This window comes from Haplochromis burtoni, unplaced genomic scaffold (genome assembly GCF_018398535.1).
Source record: "Haplochromis burtoni strain Fernald_Lab_line unplaced genomic scaffold, NCSU_Asbu1 Contig_6, whole genome shotgun sequence".
In the NCBI taxonomy this organism is placed as follows: Eukaryota; Metazoa; Chordata; class Actinopteri; order Cichliformes; family Cichlidae; genus Haplochromis; species Haplochromis burtoni.
In genome coordinates this window covers 5,260,775-5,279,256 of record NW_024582367.1, presented here as the reverse complement: position 1 = coordinate 5,279,256, position 18,482 = coordinate 5,260,775, and the positions used below count along the sequence as shown (strand labels likewise).

At 39.1% G+C, this 18,482-nt stretch overlaps 1 protein-coding gene across 4 annotated transcripts in view; it reads right to left on the bottom strand.

Moving 5' to 3' along the window:
* Positions 1-275: 275 nt before the first annotated feature.
* Positions 276-18,482, bottom strand: part of ttyh2 (tweety family member 2) — a 68,437-nt gene continuing 50,230 nt past the window's right edge. For 2 of the 4 annotated variants that reach the window (XM_042224154.1, XM_005913545.3), the window contains 10 exons: positions 13,434-13,506; positions 8,697-8,766; positions 8,491-8,546; positions 5,009-5,101; positions 4,826-4,918; positions 4,297-4,439; positions 3,891-4,076; positions 3,720-3,798; positions 2,685-2,711; positions 276-1,493 (listed from right to left, as the gene is read on the bottom strand). In XM_042224154.1, the coding sequence (XP_042080088.1) occupies positions 1,413-1,493; positions 2,685-2,711; positions 3,720-3,798; positions 3,891-4,076; positions 4,297-4,439; positions 4,826-4,918; positions 5,009-5,101; positions 8,491-8,546; positions 8,697-8,766; positions 13,434-13,506 (901 nt within the window). In that variant the 3' untranslated portion in view covers positions 276-1,412. The remainder of the gene's footprint in view (positions 1,494-2,684; positions 2,712-3,719; positions 3,799-3,890; positions 4,077-4,296; positions 4,440-4,825; positions 4,919-5,008; positions 5,102-8,490; positions 8,547-8,696; positions 8,767-13,433; positions 13,507-18,482) is intronic. The other 2 variants (XM_042224156.1, XM_005913546.3) reach the window with 1 other exon arrangement.

The following is an 18,482-nucleotide window of genomic DNA, read 5'->3' as shown; positions in this document are numbered from 1 at the left end:
AAAATGGGATAGCCATGTGCTCACAGCAACCTTCACATCTGACCTCAAAAAACCAAAATCGAATAATTTCATCACTGAGTACAAATGAACCCTGGTCCCTGCCTCTTCATCCTTTACTTGGGAAGAATTGTACATATTTTCAGCAGTCTTTAAAAATACTCAAGGAATTCATGATACACTAATTGCATGTGGATATGTTTCAGTTAAATGCACAGGGAGATCTTAATGATCTCAGGCACGAACACTCAAAAACAAAATTAAGACTCATCGCGTTGTACTCAAAGCTGGTTTATTCAATTTACGATTAGACCCTGAAGTTTGCGTACACATACACACACACGCACACACACACACACACAAACAAAATTAAGCACCACTCTCTGTGCCTGTACAGTGCAACATGCTGAAACAAACACACAAAACGTATTAATGACACGGCATATATCCAATCCACACAGAAAGTCATCGTTAGTCGGTACAAACATGTATTGTTTGGATTGTTTGCTATGGTGAAAGTAATTACCTGGATTCATTAATCAGAGAGCAGCACAGCTTCCCGAATCACAATAGGAATGACGACTTTATTGGATTAGTTGGCTTAGATATACAGGGAGTATGAATTAATGGCCCATTAGAAAATACAAAAAATAGTGGTCCTATGTATTGCTGGACAGAACTAGAAAAAGTATATAAAAATGGCACACAGTTTAAACATAAAACAGAATAAGACAACAATCTGTTATTTTACAACTTATTTACAGAAGCCATGGTCTCAAGGTAGTCTCGTCTCTGTAGACTCCTAAAGCTTCACTAGCAGGCGTGTTTGTGTGTGTGTGAGACTGCAAATAAATTATACTGCTCCACAAACTCCTGCTGTGTGCTGCCAGTGCTGGCTCTGTGCTTCACGAATATCACGCATGGAGCACACTACATAGAAAATAACGATGCATGAGCTATCGCGTTCACATCTTTTATCTTTGGAGACTCAAATATAAGATGTCAAAATTAGTACACATCTCCATTTCAAAGGCAGAGAGAGAGATCTCAACTGAATTTAAACTTTCTTTTTTACATTATTGGGAAACAACTTTTTTTTTGTGTGGTTTTTTTATATGTTTAAAAGAGCGTGTGAGGGTATCAAAGGACAAAACAGATTAAGAGCTTGTTAAGTTTGACAGCACTTCTTGGAAACGTCTAGCACGTTCTCCAAGAAAGGATAGAAATGTCATGAATGAGCTAAAAGAACAGAGAGAAGATTACAGATATTGTTCCATTATCATTAGACTCCACACGCTGGAGTCCTGACCGACGTGAAGCCACACAGTTTCCTCTGTGAGTCTTCTATCAGCTGCATGTTGCTGTCTTGTAGATGGTATGCGATGCTGCTTCTCTCCTTGGGCAAACAGGGAAGTCTATGCTTGGAAGTCATTTCCAAAGTGTCTCCTCTGTTCTTCGGTCATGGACAGGTAGGTGGCCCTCATAGTGGGAGAGTACTATAGACAAAACACCAACACAGAGACATAGAGAATATTACAAGTCTGTTGTATTAGATTGTGGTGATGTAAACATGTAAAACTCATTTGTAATGGAAGAAAGTAGGGAAAATGGGCTTAAAGGAACAGTCCACTGAATATCTATCTTAATGTATCAAATTCACTCTACTGTGGCACTGACATGAGAAATGTTTGAGGCTCTCGACTCCCCTAGTGGGACTTAAAGCAGGGAAAGCATGGATGATCAGGTTAAAAAAAACAGGTGAAGTGAAACTACAGAAGAATGAATATATAGTACATGTTTATAGTATAGCTACACGCTAGACAGTTTATTAGTTACACCTATCTAGTTCTGGGTTGGAGCACCTTTTGCTTTCAGACTGGCTGTAATTTTTGCTTTAATAGGAGGGTTCATAATTTTTTCAAATCACCTTTCTTCCCCATTCTGATGCTCAGTTTGAACTTCAGCAGGTCATCTTGACTATTTTTACATGCCTAAATGTCTTGGGTTGCTGCCATGTGATTGGATGACTAGGTATTTGTGTTAGCAGTGGAATAGGTGAGCGTATGGCTGGCGAACGTATGCGTATATAAAGACTACTGGCTAGTATATCAACAAAAATTCTGTGTTGGAGAGTATGCAAACTTTTAAATGCCAGATTTCATTCCTACAGTGGTTGAATATTAGTTTCTAAGACAAAGTTTCAGTGGAGTATTCATTTAAATCATAACAGACCATGGCAGGGTAAAATATTTTAGATATCACCTATAGTTTGTTTTAAAAGGCCAATCCTTTATTCATTAAATACACACATAGCATAAAGTATGAAACACTTTCCAGGTAAAATCCATTTTATTGCAGTACACAGAATCCCTACTGCTAACACTTTTGTGTCAGTGCTAGGTGTAAAACGAAATGACCGGAGAAAGACTGCATGCACATAGGAGCTGACTGTGAAAGTACCCAGAGACGCAACTACCGTACCACCCTGTGAACACCAGGGGCTGAAATACCCTTGCTAAGTGAACCTATCTGCGACGGGGACAATAGGTTGCAGATTAAAAGTCATGCTAAACAGGAGAACTGCACAGGAGACGAGATAATGTGAGGTGAAGGAGAAATGATAGGAGATGGAACAGAGGGACAAGTGAGGGACTTTATTCCTGACAGAGAGAGAAGAAAAGACTTACTCGATTTCTATACTGCTGAGAGTATATCTCCAAAAGTTGATTAAAAAAAGAGGGAATATAGAAATGAAAGATACAAACAAACATACACATGACAAACAAACAAACAAACAAAAAAAATATATAAAAGAAGCTGTTAGCCGAAGATGACTGCATGATTCTGTACAGTTATAGCCATGAGGAAGAAATTAAGATGCATATTATTTGGTTGTATTAAAGAGTCAAAAGACAGAGCATATCACATGTTTAGTTGGTACTTTAGCTGGAATTAAAGGTTGAAGGTTAATGATAATGATGGCTAACTTAAAAAGAATTACATACATTAAAACTGCAGTAACACATGTATAAATTTGGTTCAATTTAGATTCTAAACATATAAGCAATCTTTAATAAAACATCTGAGCAGGAAAAAGGATAAAAACTTATTTCTTTCCTATAACTGTAAGCAAAATCCAGATTAGAGATCTGTAAAATGGTGTACAGCATGCTACTAGGAGCGTGTGCTGAATGAAAACTTCATTTAAAATGTTTCTATTTTTATCTCTGTGATATAACAGGAGACTAGAGGCCCAGCAGGGTGCTGAGTTAATTCAGTGAGGAAGAAAAACTTGTGTGTCGACAGTGAAAGAGTTTATGGGTTACGGCCTGTGTCACCTTATCCTGAGAGAGAGGCCTGAGAGAGGCTAAATGATGTTCTGTTCATATTAAATATTAACTAAATTACTTCTCCTCTCCTTGCTTTGGCACTGTAAGCCAGGCTCCTGTATGTTGTTCACAGCACAAAATAAAAGCCACAGTGTAAAACACAAAAGTATCTGGTTAAATACTATAAAGAACCTTTAAAAAGAGTGGATTTAATCGGAACTAAAATTTAAGTGACGTGAATGTAAAATGTAACAAAGGAGGTTAGCTGAGTCACCAAGTTAAAAAAAAATGAAAGAAATAATAAGCTGTTATTTCTAAGAAAACCACTTCCTGAGTTTAACTGAAAAAGAAATGACATCATAGGAAGGACTTGGCCTCTGGGACCCAACGCACCGATGGGGGTGGAGAGCCTCGTCCTATCAGAGGCACATTCTCATACCGTGGATTTCCCCCGAAAAGAGCTGTGTGGTTCCTGCAGAAAAAAATGAGACAAGTGACTCGGATATGGCTCAAATTTCTGATGTCACTTTCCGCCCCCCCCCAAGTTGTTTTTTTTTGACTCACATGTACTCAGACATTGGGGCATTGGAGACAGCCGGGGCGGGCGGGTGCAGGCTGGTCTGGCTGCCCATGCTGCTGCTGTAGCTGCAGAAGCTGTGCATGTTGGTGTGGTCAGGGTTCTGAGACCCTAATCTCCTTGCCCGTGGGTTGAACGGGTCCTCCTCATCCATGTCATCGTAATCTTGTTCCCTTCAGTGAAAAATTAGGAAAGGAGCATCAGAGGAAAGGTTTACGATATTGCATTTCTTGGGTACGGTGTGAATGACGCCTGATGGAAACAAAACTTCAAATTACAGTATTCTTTGGTATGTGCTGCCTTAGACGGTACACCGGGATGTACATAGAGAATGGTGCAGAATGAGAAAATGAGGGCGCTCAAGCAGGCAGACAAGCCTGAAAATGTACTGACCTGCAGGCAATTTGTCTCCATGCCCTGGGAATGGCACACAGCATGACAGTGAAGGCACAGGCTGCCAGAATGGAGAACAGGCAGAGGTACAGTACACCCTCCACTCCATCATAGCACACCCCCACCATTGCATCCAGGTAGTCCTAAAGAGGTCAAATGCAGAACACAGATATGTGGCCAAACTGTTTGCTCATTATCTGTACTCTCGCTGCCATGTTTGACTACACAGCGGAACAAAATGAGCCAAAGATGAAAAAGCACTTGGTGCATCGGTGTGCGTCATCATTTTCTTCATTTATGTCTTGCACATTCGGTGGGACTTCAACATCATTCACGTAAACCGCATTGCAGTCATGAACCGCACTGAGCAAACAAACTTGCAAACAACAAAAGAGGTTTTTAAAATTACTGTTATCTTCTCTGCTCTCAGTTCCACTTTCAGTTTTACTCTGAAATCCTGAATGGCCACTTACTCTCAAGTTGACCTAGTTGTGCTTCTCTAATGCCAATTAGGATGCAGTGAACAAACCTTGTTGAGCCCCCTGCAGTCCAGCAGGGCGGTCAGCTGGTGCAGACTGGCCTCCGAGGAGTTGAGCAAATGTTGTATACCCAGGAGATCTCTCTGTGGAGAGGTCAGCGTATCATTGAAAAACACTTCAGCCCTTATTTTTTTTCTCAAACTACAGCATAAAAGTGTTTGTGTGGGCCATACCTCAGCCGTAGGAAACAGTGGTACAGCAAACTGCAACAGACCCTGGATCTGGATCTGCATGGTGGTCAGAGACCTCTGGAAGATGGCCAGAGGCTGCAAACAAAAGTACAGAAGCAAATGAACAGCAGGCAAATAACACATATGAATGCAGCAAGCCTTGGGCTGAGTAATAGAGGTACTGTAATATGTACAGTAATTTAAAAAAAGCCTCAAAAACTATAGGTAAAAACATTAATGCCATAATAATTGGCTTTGATTTTATGTCACTGATCTGGTTTGGATTTATTGAAATGGAAAATCCAGGTTAATGGTCAAAAAGACTGGCCTAAGCTAAATCTAATTTTCATTGGAGGTATTGGGTGTTATCACAGTTTGTGTTTCCCCTTGTTTTATACAGCGATTTCAGATTTTACAACTTTATTAAAAACCCAACTTTTTCTTATGATAATATAAATACAAATAAAATTTTTATATGTCAAAACGTCAGATTCTTCACTTAATTTTAACATGCTTTGATTTTGGTTACTTGAGACACAATATCCCATCTCAACAACAGATCTATGTTCCCACCAGCAGGGGGCAAAATAAGCATCCAAATTCAGCCCAGAGTAATGGGATAGTCTGTTCTACCTGAAACACAATCGTTCCTGCCTTTTTTAAAAAAAATTAACATTCAAGTATGATCATACATCAATTAATCTGCCATATCTTCAAAGTAAATCTGTATCTTCACAGTCACCCAGCCTAACAAGACGAGCCTGGAAACCCCCACGCCTGGGGCACAGTGTTAAATTGAAACAAGATGTGGTCAATTACCTCAACTATACATAAATGTAATTGCTTTCCTCTGATCTGACATTTTTTCTCGATCTACACGATCGTCCATGGCCCAGTAGCTCTCTGCTACACAGTCGACTGGCTTCAATTGATTTTTTTCCCCCAACTTTAGCTTGGGTGAGTTTGTTCTAAGCCAAATAAAGTGAAAAAATAGGACAAAGACAGTGCATGGAGGAGGACAGTAAAAAAAGAGAAGAGATGATAAAAATAGATAAAGAGTTGGCACAGGAGTGATGCCAAAGGCAGTGTTACGCTGGGGCAGGAAGGTAGACCTGCAGGGCACTGCGGAGAGACAAACACCTAAGAGAGTAAGATAAACAGGGGGGAGAAGCTTGTTTGCTTGCCAATCAGTGTGAATTCCTGTATCTGCCAGCTTGCTTGTGAACTTTGCACCTGTTGGCTATCTGTGTGACAGTGAAAAGAGCGCTGACTTTGTTTACCAGGCAAGGTGACGCTTGTCTGCCCTCTGCCGCTGTGCTCTTGTGGTGTGCTCCTCGGGGCATGTCTACAAGAGCCAGATAATAAGATCTGAGGTCTGGTGAACCAGAACTTACAGAAATTGACTTAACTGCTGACTGATGTCAGCTGGGAAGTCAGTGAAGTGACCCACAAACTGCTTCCCTGAAGAGTAACTCCACAGATCCTCAGAAGAGTGGGAGGAGAAGAGATTCTCCAGGTTGTTTCATCTAACGTGCAATTTCATAGCCTTTGTCTCGGCAGTTTTGTAACACTAAGGTATGCTTTGTCATGCATCAAGGAAGCAAGAACAGAAAGAGAGAAAAATAATGGCGACAGTCTTTGATTCTTGGTGGTTTTATAACTCCTCTGCTAGAAGTTAGGATGTAACTCAGACAGACAGGGCTGGACGAAGGGAAAGCCTGACAAAGATGAAGCCTGAGGGGCAAAGAAATGAGCAAAGACTGAGCATCGCAAATTACAGTTCAAAAGACATGAAGGCATTTTGCTGTTAAAACGGAGCGACATTTGTTTTTGTAGCTATTAATATCGATTAGTATCGCCACAACAACAGCTGTCTTAAGTCTGTTTAAATGAGTCAGGAATGACCTTGCTTGTATTTAAATGGTCTTTTAAATGCTGTTTACACAATTCACATTTCTGAGATAAAAAAAAAAATTCAGATAAGTTTCTTTTTAATAAATAAAAAAAAGAATAAGTAACAGTTTCTTCTTTAAACTTCTAAGATGGAGTTTTGAGGAGAAATTTGGAGTCTTTTAAGGGCTGATTATAAAAAAGAATATAATATTAATCCTGCCATAATTAAACTAATATTAGGCTTAATCATGAATCTGTTTGATATTTCCTCATTAATACCTTTAAAAAAGTAAAAAAAAAAATCAGGACAAAGCGTCTATTTGAATGTTGATGCAGTGGGTAGTTTGAACAGATTTGTTAAATTCAAAATAAACATACACTCACGAGACATTTTATTAGGTACACCTTACTAGTCTTCGAACTTCTTTAATTCTTCATGGCACACATTCAGTAAGGTGCAGGAAATTGCTCAGAGGTTTTGCTCCATACAAACATGATAACGTCACACAGTTGCTGCACATTTGTTGAGTGCACATCCATGATGCAAATCTCCTGTTCCACCAAGGTGCTCTACTGGATTGAGGTCTGGTGTCTGGTGATGTTCAAGAAACCAGTTTGAGATTTTTTGAGCTCTGCGACACGATGTGTTATCTTGCTGGAAACAGTATCCACACTGCTACACCACCAGTAGGAACTTATGTAATGATATAAGGCAGGACAGATGCTTTCATGTCGCTTTTGTCAAATTCTGTTCTCGCCATTCAAATGTCACAGCAAAAATAGAGACGCATCAGACTAAGCAACATTATAATCTTCTATACTCCAGTTTTGGTGAACCTGTGTGAACTGTACTCTTGTTATCTGCTGACTAGATAGACAGCCTGTGTGGTCTTCTGCTGCTGTAGCCCATCTGCTTCAATATGTTGTACACTCAGAGACGCTCTTCTGCATACCTTCTGCTATGTTCCTGTCCTATAAGCTTGAAACAGTCTGGCCATTCTACTCTGACCTCTGGCATCAACAAGCCATTTTCACCCAAAGAGCTGCTGCTCACATGATATTTTTTCCTTTTTGGGCCATTCTCTGCAAACCCCTGAGATGACTGTCTGGGGAAATCCCAGAAGATCGGCAGTCTTTGAAACAATCAGAGCAGCCCATCTGGCACCAACAACCAACCACAACACAGTTCAAAGTCACTTAAATTGCCTTTTTTGTCCCATTCTGATGCTTGGTTTGAATTTCACCAGCCCATCTTGAGCATGTCTTCATGCCTAAAAGCAGTGAGTTGTCACCCTGTGACTCTTACATTTCTGTTAACTAGCAGCTGAACATGTGTACCTAATAATGTTGATGGCAAGTGCATAGCCACCAAAATAACAACATTTAACAACGTTAAATTGTATCTGTAAAATACCCAGCAAGTGTCCAGTTTTACCTGCACATCATAAATCCTCATTTATGGATAAAGATTTAATTTCAAATGTCTACAGAACATTTCTTTGTGTTAATCAAAACTCTTTTGGCTTAGATGTGTGGACATTTTATGACCTGCAATTTTTGCGAGGAGCTCTGCAACACATCCTGTTTCCTACCTGCTGGAAGGGGTTGGAGAGAGTCTGGTTGCAGTACAGATAGTAATGAACAATATCTGAGAAAACACAAACACAAAAGCAGACAGAAAATGTTTTTTCATCATCATTGTCCTCGCCTTGCTAAATATCAATTATCGCCATGGCCACAAATTTAATGTCACATAATGAATCCATTAAAAGATCATTATTATTCACACCACACTTACCAGCACTGATGACATCCTTTGTTTTACTCATGATGTATTTGTCAGGGGAAATGCAGAAATCACTCGTGCCCTAAAATAAAACAGGAGATGTGAGAGGAGTGGAAAGAGAGTGGAAAACAAGGACATATTAGAAAAAAGATTGAATGGTTCACATTTCATGACTCACAAAAAAATTCATGACTCACATTTCAAAGAAGGAATGATGTGGTGTGTCAAATGAAAGTAATCAGCTTGACAATTATTTATACATATTTTGTACTAAAACATTTTTCCAGAAACATGAATAGTGATTGCTATCATTTTTAGCGCCTTTTGACACAGTAGAGGGAATACGGCTGTTTTTGTACCCCTTTAACACATCTTAACACGAATGCTTTTCAATTCAATGCAAAGTGCTAACAAGAAACCTGCCTTGGCAAAAATAACAAAAGACAAGTGGCAGTCTCCGCTGAACTGTGCCGTCTGAATGCTAAATGTCCCCGGGGCTCAGGACAAACACTGCGTGTAGCTTAACCTTCTCTGGGGGGTACGCTAATGAGCCCCACACAGAAGAGATAAAGCAAACTGTGTTTCCCAGCAAACCTGAGCTAGTTTGTTAGAGACGAGCTCTGCAATTCAGGAGCAAGTCTGTTAGAATTCCTGAAGGGACGACAGTGAATCTCAGAAAATGCAAAGTTCTGACTACCCACTGTTGGTAATTAGGAGTTCTGCCAATGGGGTGTATTCATTATGCATTTATTTACTAAGGATTCAGCCATTAATTTAAGTGCAGTCTGCACACAGACAGGATGTGAAGATTATCTTGCAGGTCTGTCAGTCACACCTGTAAATACAGTCACACATGAAGCTGATCAGAAACTCAGATAAATCCAGATTCTATGTACTAAACAGTTGTTAGTTCTTGTGGTTGTGGTGGGTGTTTTCGCGTCATTAGAGCAGGGCAATGAAATGCATTCTTATTTAAAGTGGGACACAGCTGCGCGACTGCAGTGGCAAATCGATTTTCACAAGTTCAGCTCTCAGTCGGGGTGGAGGAGGTCGAAGATTTTCAGACATTTTCAGATGGCAGTGGTACGTGGAAGTTAAAGAGGTCACCATGTGTGTGGCGTTCCTGCACATACGCACAAATTCTCCATAGGTGCTAGCTGGCTCGCTGAGCTGAAAAATTGTGTAGAACAATTACATCTAAACAGGAATGTTGGCCTGTCCTGTGTTCAGTCTGTAGTGCCTGAAAATGCTGTCAGTGATTTTATTATAAATGAGGTTTTTGCATAAATTCAATCGAATAGTAAATTCAAAAGAGATCTTTCAATTAATGAATACTTTCACATCTTTCTCTATGTTAAATTTTGTTTTTTGGAATTAGGGCTGAAAAGATCAAAAAATGCAAACAAATAAACACATTCTAACTGCTTTTGCCGCTTTTCTCTATTTGATATAAATTCTAAAAGAATTTGTTTAAAGAAGACACCTGATTAAAGCATAAAGAATGAATCAACATTTAAAGATGAAATGCCTTCATACGATGATGTCTACAAGTCTGTTATTAGAAACTGAAAACTGTGAAGTCCACACTGACTCACAAGCACCAACTGTCTGCCTAACATTTATGCAAGCAGTTTGTATATAACCCTCACATTTATATAAAGGAACACACACACATGAAATCTGGGCCTTTCACATAAACATCTCCTTTAAGAAGTAACACCTGCATCGACATAAGCACAAGCTCCTATTTACACATATAAATGATGTCTGAGGAGCCAGTGCAGATTCTTCATGTAATTGCTTTTACGAAGCCTTTATGATGTTTACTCTCAGGCAAAGAAAAGGCCCAGGTCCAGGTGGGCGATCGTGGCTCAAGAGTTGGGAGTTCGCCTTGTAATCGGAAGGTTGCCGGTTCGAGCCCCGGCTTGGACAGTCTCGGTCGTTGTGTCCTTGGGCAAGACACTTCACCCGTTGCCTACTGGTGGTGGTCAGAGGGCCCGGTGGCGCCAGTGTCCGGCAGCCTCGCCTCTGTCAGTGCGCCCCAGGGTGGCTGTGGCTACAATGTAGCTTGCCATCACCAGTGTGTGAATGTGTGTGTGAATGGGTGGATGACTGGATATGTAAAGCGCTTTGGGGTCATTAGGGACTAGTAAAGCGCTATATAAATACAGGCCATTTATCTATAAATTCTCAGAAACAGAGGTACAGTAAAAGCCAATTTCTATCCCGACTATCTACACAAATGTATCATCTAGGGATCCTTAATGAATTTATTAGACTACCTGTCATAAAAAAAGGAAAACATTTCAGAAATTTGTCAAAATAATATTTTTCATTATTAGTTATTTTGTTATTTATTTTGGTATTAATTAATAGCAAACTGATTTCACATATTTACACCCAAATTTGAGCACATGGACTTCTCAGAAAAAAACTCTGTAATGAATTGAGCATAAAATTAAACAGCTAAAAGTAATTTTTCTGTCAAGGACTGCAAGTAAATAACTAATTTGGCATCCTAATCAAAAAAACATGTTTTCTGATTTTTAAACATTTTTTTGCAAAACAGTACATCAGAAAATTCAGGGTTAACTATAATTATATACTGGTATTAAAAATATCATTTTTAAAGATCTTGCGTATAGCAGTTAATTAACCATTACAGAAACATAAAGAAATATTATCAATCCTACTAATTTCATGTCAAACTCATTTTACAGTTTGATGTTAAGTGGAATAAATGAGTGGACCTCCACTGTCTGTCAATCTAAAGAAGTTTAACTACACATTTAAACCCTGAGATATTTAAATATCAGAAAAACATGATAAGAAATGCTGTTCTAGAAAGTTTAAAGAAATCTGTCAGCATGGCCCCTAAATTATGACAAATTAATGTCTAAAATTACAGAAAACGTTACTGTATCTCACTGAGTTTTTGTTAATTCACATAAAATGCCAATTTTTTTATTGAATTTATGTATAAATCTTTTTAACTCTGGACCCCCCCCCCGAGAAAAGTTTCACTTTGTATCTGTCTTGTATACAGTGTACTGTCAGCACAGTGGTTCAGTAGTTAGTGCTGTTATCTACTAGCAAAATGTTTCGGGGTTCAAACCTGACCAAAATCATTTCCAAGTGTATCAATGAATAATAAAATATGTTGATGGTTTTCTAATAGAGCTACTCTTACACGCTTTTAACAGATCTGTGTATGTGCTGTTTTAATAAAGTCCAAATTGTCACCAGAGTTTCAAGACTGGGCTCTACAAGGTTCGGCCCACAAGAATAAGAATAAGAATAAGTACCTCCTGTCCAGGGTAGTACCCAGTAACAAGCTGTTGTACCGCTAAAGACAGGTTCTTTATTTTTTAAGGGTGTACAAATCACTCATTCAGCCTCAGCCTCAGTGACACCCAGCAGACACGTTACATAAAAGTGAGACGTAATGATTTTGTAACACACACAAAATCATTACGTCTGAGAGGACAAGATGTACCCGTGACTCTTCTGAAGCAATTTATGAAAAGTTATATTATTCATTTATCAAGGGGAGATGTAGAACAAGAAGACCTTTTAGTTAGATTACCATGTAATTTACTGGATGCTTTCAAGTTCCTTAAAGGGAAAGTACTGTCTTTCCGTTGAGATAAGCCTTACACACCATAGATGGACCTGAACGCAGCATGTGTCATGGTGCAGGAGACTAAATGGACAGGATGAATCATCTACTGAGAAATTCTGTATTTGTCTGCATTTGCAATGTCTTGACCGGTGGATGCAGATGGGGGTTTTGGTGTTTTAGTCATACATGTGTGCCGCAACATTGCTATAAAAGGAAACCATTAGTGTCATTGTGTCAGGAAATAAAGACCACACCGAGTGAAGCCTCGCAAAGAAGACTTGAACATGCAGATAAAAAAGGAAGATAAACCCAGAGACCACTGTGCAACAGATCAAACTTCTCGCTGTTACTTACTCCTGATTACTTGACGCTCATTATCTCCAAATTTAATTCAAACGTGTAAACAATCCTCTGCTGCCCTGAGTAAAAAAAAAAAGCAACATCCAGCAACAAAACTGAGAAAAATAGCACAGACGCCCGAGGCAGCTTAGTCAAACACCAGTGCTCAGCCACCTGATATTCATCGTGTCTCATGTTTCTCTCTATTTTCACGGTGAGTTCTCACCTCCACATCGATCAAACACTTGCGCGGCTTTTTTAAGCCTTGGGACGATGAGAGAGGAAAAACACTGAAATTAATCACCTACTCAGTGTGAATACGGCAATTGGATTCGTGTTGTCATAATCCTTGAATTGGAATCGGGTTATTGAGCTCTGTATAATGCTGCTGAGAAGGTGTGGGTTTGCAATTTTGTTCTTTTGTCAGTCTATTTTTAGTGCCGTGTGTTTTGACAGCAGAGATCAAAAGCTCATGACGTGGTAGACGGATAGCTGTGATCAGAAGAATTTGAGATTGGGCAGTTTTAGAACCTGTTTAGATGACTCTGTGCATCTGTGAGGGATCTCTGTCACTTAGACTGATTTCATAAATATTTTTGTAACCTTAACATCCTGATAAAGCTTAAATACTTGGCTTTTAAGCTTAGAACCACTAATTAGCAGCTAATACCTTAAATAGATATATAGTTTCTGCAAACTATCAAGTATCATAAGAGAGGTGACCAGTTTAGGGTATTTTATATCAAAGTAAGTCAGTCACTCAGGGGTAAGAAAGCGAGGGAGCTTACCACAGCGGTTGCCAGGTCAGCTCCCAGTGAAGTCCAGCTCAGGACTAGCGTCAGCACTCCAAACACCATCATCCTGCAGAAATACAAAGAAACAACAGGGTCAGGTTGAAACTCAGTGCAGTGATCTGTTTATTTGCTAAATTAAACTAAGATTAACTGAAGGCTCAGTGAACCAGGACACAATGGCTCATTAAAGCTTGGTATTTATCCAAGTGAATGAGTCAGTGATTTAAATACTTGACCCGGTTTGCATTAGGTTCATTCCAATTACTTGCAGTGATTACAGGTAAACACTATTGTAATCACACTGCTAGAAAACCAAGAAGTACTCTGGGTTTGTCATACGAATCTGCACTTATTATATCAGTGGTATATCAGCACCTTCAATTTGATATGGTTCCTACATCAACATTCTTTTGAAGCTGTGTTTTTGAGCCACTAATATTAAGTCGAATCACTCCATTTAATCTGTGTCTTTGCGCTGATAGAAAAATCACAAAGCTGAATGCCATGAATGCTAAGAGACGCTTCAAAGGAGAGTTGAGTCATTATCTTCGCAAGCAACTGCTTTTCCAAACTAGTAATAAAGCGACCCCTTTGGAATAGTTGCATGTTGTAAGCATGTCTTATAACTACTGTATATAACAAAATAACAATCAAAATGGAGAAACAAAAAGAGCTATTGTAGAGTCTGTGTCATAACAGCTTCTGCTACTCATAAGAAATGGCTCGCGACCCAAGAGGAAGAAATGCTGATGTCACTGGGCTGTCATCACCAGAAAAAGTCACAGCAGTCATGTTTACTTCCATGGAGTTGATTCTGCTGCTTCAACATACAGCTGCAGAAGAACAGCTAATCTTCAACAGTGCTCATCCGCTCTGTTTGCCGACATCTGATTATAGCGAACTCAGTGGATGGATGTTCCTGCACCCATGTGTTTGTTTTACAGTGAATCCATACCCTGATGATGTCAACTTATTAGATGATAAGATGATGACATCAAATGATTTACACAGAGGCTGAGAGATTGCAGGCCCTGGCTGTCCATTTTGGCATGCAGGAAAGTGTTGATGTACTAAAATAGGAGATCAATACCTATTAAAGACAATCATAGATCAGCTCTGGTTAAGTGAAAAGAATTTCCAGAAAATCCAATAAGCTCCTGATTCATGTCACCACAGTTTAAATCGGATTTTTTTTCTATGCATGTCCAGGCTCATCGCCAGCCTGTTCATCTTTCAGCACCCCACAGATCCCAGGCTAATCCATTTCTCAATGCACTGAATTGATACTGAGCTCCCAATATTGAACTTACAATCCGCTACTTCTGTCCTTTTCTCTTTATCTCTACTTCTCTATATATTCCCTTTGCCCTCTCTACAGTGTATTTTCAACGCCCTCTGCCTTCAAATCAGATCCCCATACTTAAAGTCTGTCTCCTTCCTTCTGTCTGATACAGACCTCTCACTAGGCCCAGACAATTTGCGAGATAGGAAAGAGAGTGAGGCTTCACAGATTCCTTATCTTATTTTAGACTCGACAAGCAGAACTAATGCAAACGTTCTTCACCGTCTTACTCGTTCACTGCGATAACCTGCATTAATATGTGATTATATCTGCATATGGCTATATAAGGGGTACTGTATAGAACACTTTACACCAGTACCACATCTGGTTCTTGGTGGTAACTACAACAACTATAAAGGGATAAGAAGAAAATTCTGATTCCTTTTCTGACACTTTTGTAATTCCTCCTCACAGACAAGAGCCTCACAGGGTTACATTTGCTGTGCCAATTGTTTCTCTTTCTGTCAGCAAAATTACACAAAAGCTACATGGCCAAATTTCATCAAACCTGCTGCAGAGATATAGCAGCAGAAAAGAATGAACCTTTTGTATTTTGGTGCAGATTCTCACTTTCTCTAAAATTGATAGCTAGGACACAGGCCTTAGAAGACTGTGCTCTTCCTGTATTTTTCCCATGAAATACTAATGCTGCATCTCAAATCACATATTTCCTCTTTTGTTTGCCTAGAGTAGCCACACTAAAAAGAACAGCTACACCCGGTACACTCCAAGTAACTTGGTGGTATGCTTAAAACAGACAAAACCCTGAGTGTAAAATTCTGTACACTTTTCATTTTCACTAGCCACCATCTTGGTGATGCACCAATAATTTGTTTGACAGTAACAGGAAAACATTGTCAGCATAGATGGAAACGCTACCGTTAGCTATCTATATCTATATTGATATCTATATCTATAGTTATAACAACAAATTTGAAAATTTTTTCATAACAACTATAATTATATTTTAGCATTAAAAATGCTGTTTTGATAAAGAGCTTGTGCATACTGGTGGATTAACTATTATACATACATTAACATAGAAAATGATTTTGGCAATTTAGGCTAATTTAGGCTTGTTAGCCCTGCAATAGACCGGCAGCATGTCCAGAGTGTACACCGGCTCTCGCCCCATGGCTGCTGGGATGGGTACTGAATTGGATGGATGTTAATTTAGGGTCATAAGAGTTTGAACAATGAAGAAAACTGGACTTCTTTATGTTTTCATGGTTCACCTAAGATGTTTCTTCAGTTCACAAACTTGTTTTCTCAAGCTCTTAAGACAACCATAAGTTGAATGATAACCTACACACTGCAGCTGTGTCTTGGCGTATATTTTATTTTCTTCGGTGTAAAAGAATTTAGCTTTGGATATGTGGACAAAGGTTTGACAAGTTGTAAATGTAAGAAAAGTTGGCAGCTTGTACAGCAATGGTCAAATGCTCCAACCGTTATTTCCAATGAGTGAATAGCTCTTTCTTCTTTTTTTTTTTGTCTTGGGTCAATTTGCTGGTCTGGAACATTCAGGTCTGTGTTATCACAATGCCAAAGAAGAAAGGCGAAAGGAATAGCCTGAGAGAAGCAACCGTTGCTGTCCACAGGGAAGCCTGTCATACTACAGTGAGAAAGATTATTCACAACTGGAAAACAAGTCAGTTGCCAATCTTCCCAGCAAATTCACCCTAAGGCCAGACTTTGCAATGCTCAGAGAAACTGCACAAAAAAAATATAAAAACAGTTAAGCTACATCTCAAACTCTACAGGCCACAGTTAGCTGGTTAATGTTAAAGTTCATGACAGTAGAGTTAGAAAAATACTAAACAAGTATGGCTTGTTTGGAAGAGTTAACGGGAGAAAAGCAAACATCTGTAACAAAAAAGAAAAAGGCAGTACAGCTTAATTTTGCAAAGTTGCATCTGAGCAAACCACAAGCTCTCTGGAACAACGTTCTTTAGACATATGGGTCCATATTTGGCAAAAAAACGAAACCAAAAAACACAGCATGTCAGTATAAACACCTCATATTAACTGTCAAGCGCGGTGGTAGAAGGATGATAATTAGCAATTTGAAACAGTAATCCATGCCTTTGTAGCCGTTCGGCTGGATTACTGTAATTCTCTTTATTATGGGGTGAGTCAATCTTCTGTTTTTCGACTGCAGCTAGTTCAGAATGCTGCTGCACGTCTTTTGACTGGCACTCGTAGATGCAAGCATATCACCCCAGTTTTATATTCACTTCATTGGCTGCCCGTGCATTTTAGGATCCATTTTAAGCTACTTTTATTTGTTTTTAAATGTTTGTCCAATGCTGCCACTCTGTACCTCTCGGAGCTTCTTCATCCATACATACCTTCCCGGTCCCTCAGGTTGACAGACCAGTTCCTCCTAAGCATGCCCAGGACTAATCGTAAACTCAGAGGGGATCGGGCGTTTGCTGTGGCAGCACCAAAATTGTGGAATGAGTTGCCTTTACATGTTAGACAGGCGCCTTCCTTATCTGTTTTTAAATCACATCTTAAAACATATCTATTTACCTTGGCTTTCAGCACAGCAGGACTTGTTGTTTCTTAATATGTTTCTTATTAATTATATTATTTTTAATTTTAAGATATTCTATATGTAAACTGTTTTCTCTTTGTTTTATATTTGTAGCACTTTGGCTAACATTGTCGGATGTAAAGTGCATTATAAATAAAGATGCTATGCTATGCTAATTAGGCTCGTTTCACAGTCACAAAACCTGGGTAGTCTGGAGACATCAAGTCAACCTCTCTGTATGCCAAAGTCAACCTGATTGAAATATTGTGGTGGGATCTAAAGAGACCAGTGCACAGATGAATACCTGCAAATCAGTGAACTGAAGCAAATTTGTAAAGAAGAGTGGGCCACATTGCTCCACAAGAATGCGATGATGATGTTGGTTTATGAGAAAGTCATACAGCAAAAGAAATTGTGGAAAAAAATCATGGGTTCCAGTTGGTTTTTCACAGCACTGGATAGAGTCCTGTGAAAAATGTTCAGATGACTTAAGCGTGTGTAGCGGTATGTAGAATTTTTCATACTGAGACCCAATGTAAATGGGAAGCGGGGCACATGAACTGCAAACTGCTCTGTGTTGAAAGGAGTTTTCTCTTTCATTCACCATGCATTTCTCTGTCTTTGTTTTTCCAGTCTTTCCTCGTTTTGGCTCTGTAGCTACATGTTTCTGATCTACGGTAACTGAGCCCATCAGTTGATGAGTGTTTATTGTTTGATGTCTTCTCAACACTACATAGAGAAAAGGTAATTACTCTTCTTTGTAAAGTGCCCTGTGATGACTGTTGTTGCAAACTAGAGCTTTATTCCTAAAACTAAAGTGAAATTAAAATAAATTATTCAGTTTTGTGCTCTGTGAGACGAATGGGAATCAATGGGATACAAGGAAAATAGGGTTTAAAGTTGAGTCAAGTGCAAAAGTTACAGAGTTCAATGAGCAGGTCAGATGATGCTAGTAAATGCATTCAAGGATGAGGTCAAGTGACTGAATTAAATCAGAGTGCGAAGGGGATTTTCTTCTCTACTAAAAAATATTTTGCTGTAAACTTCTGTTATAGCTAGTCTATTCAGGGAGTGCAGAATTATTAGGCAAGTTGTATTTTTGAGGAATAATTTTATTATTGAACAACAACCATGTTCTCAATGAACCCAAAAAACTCATTAA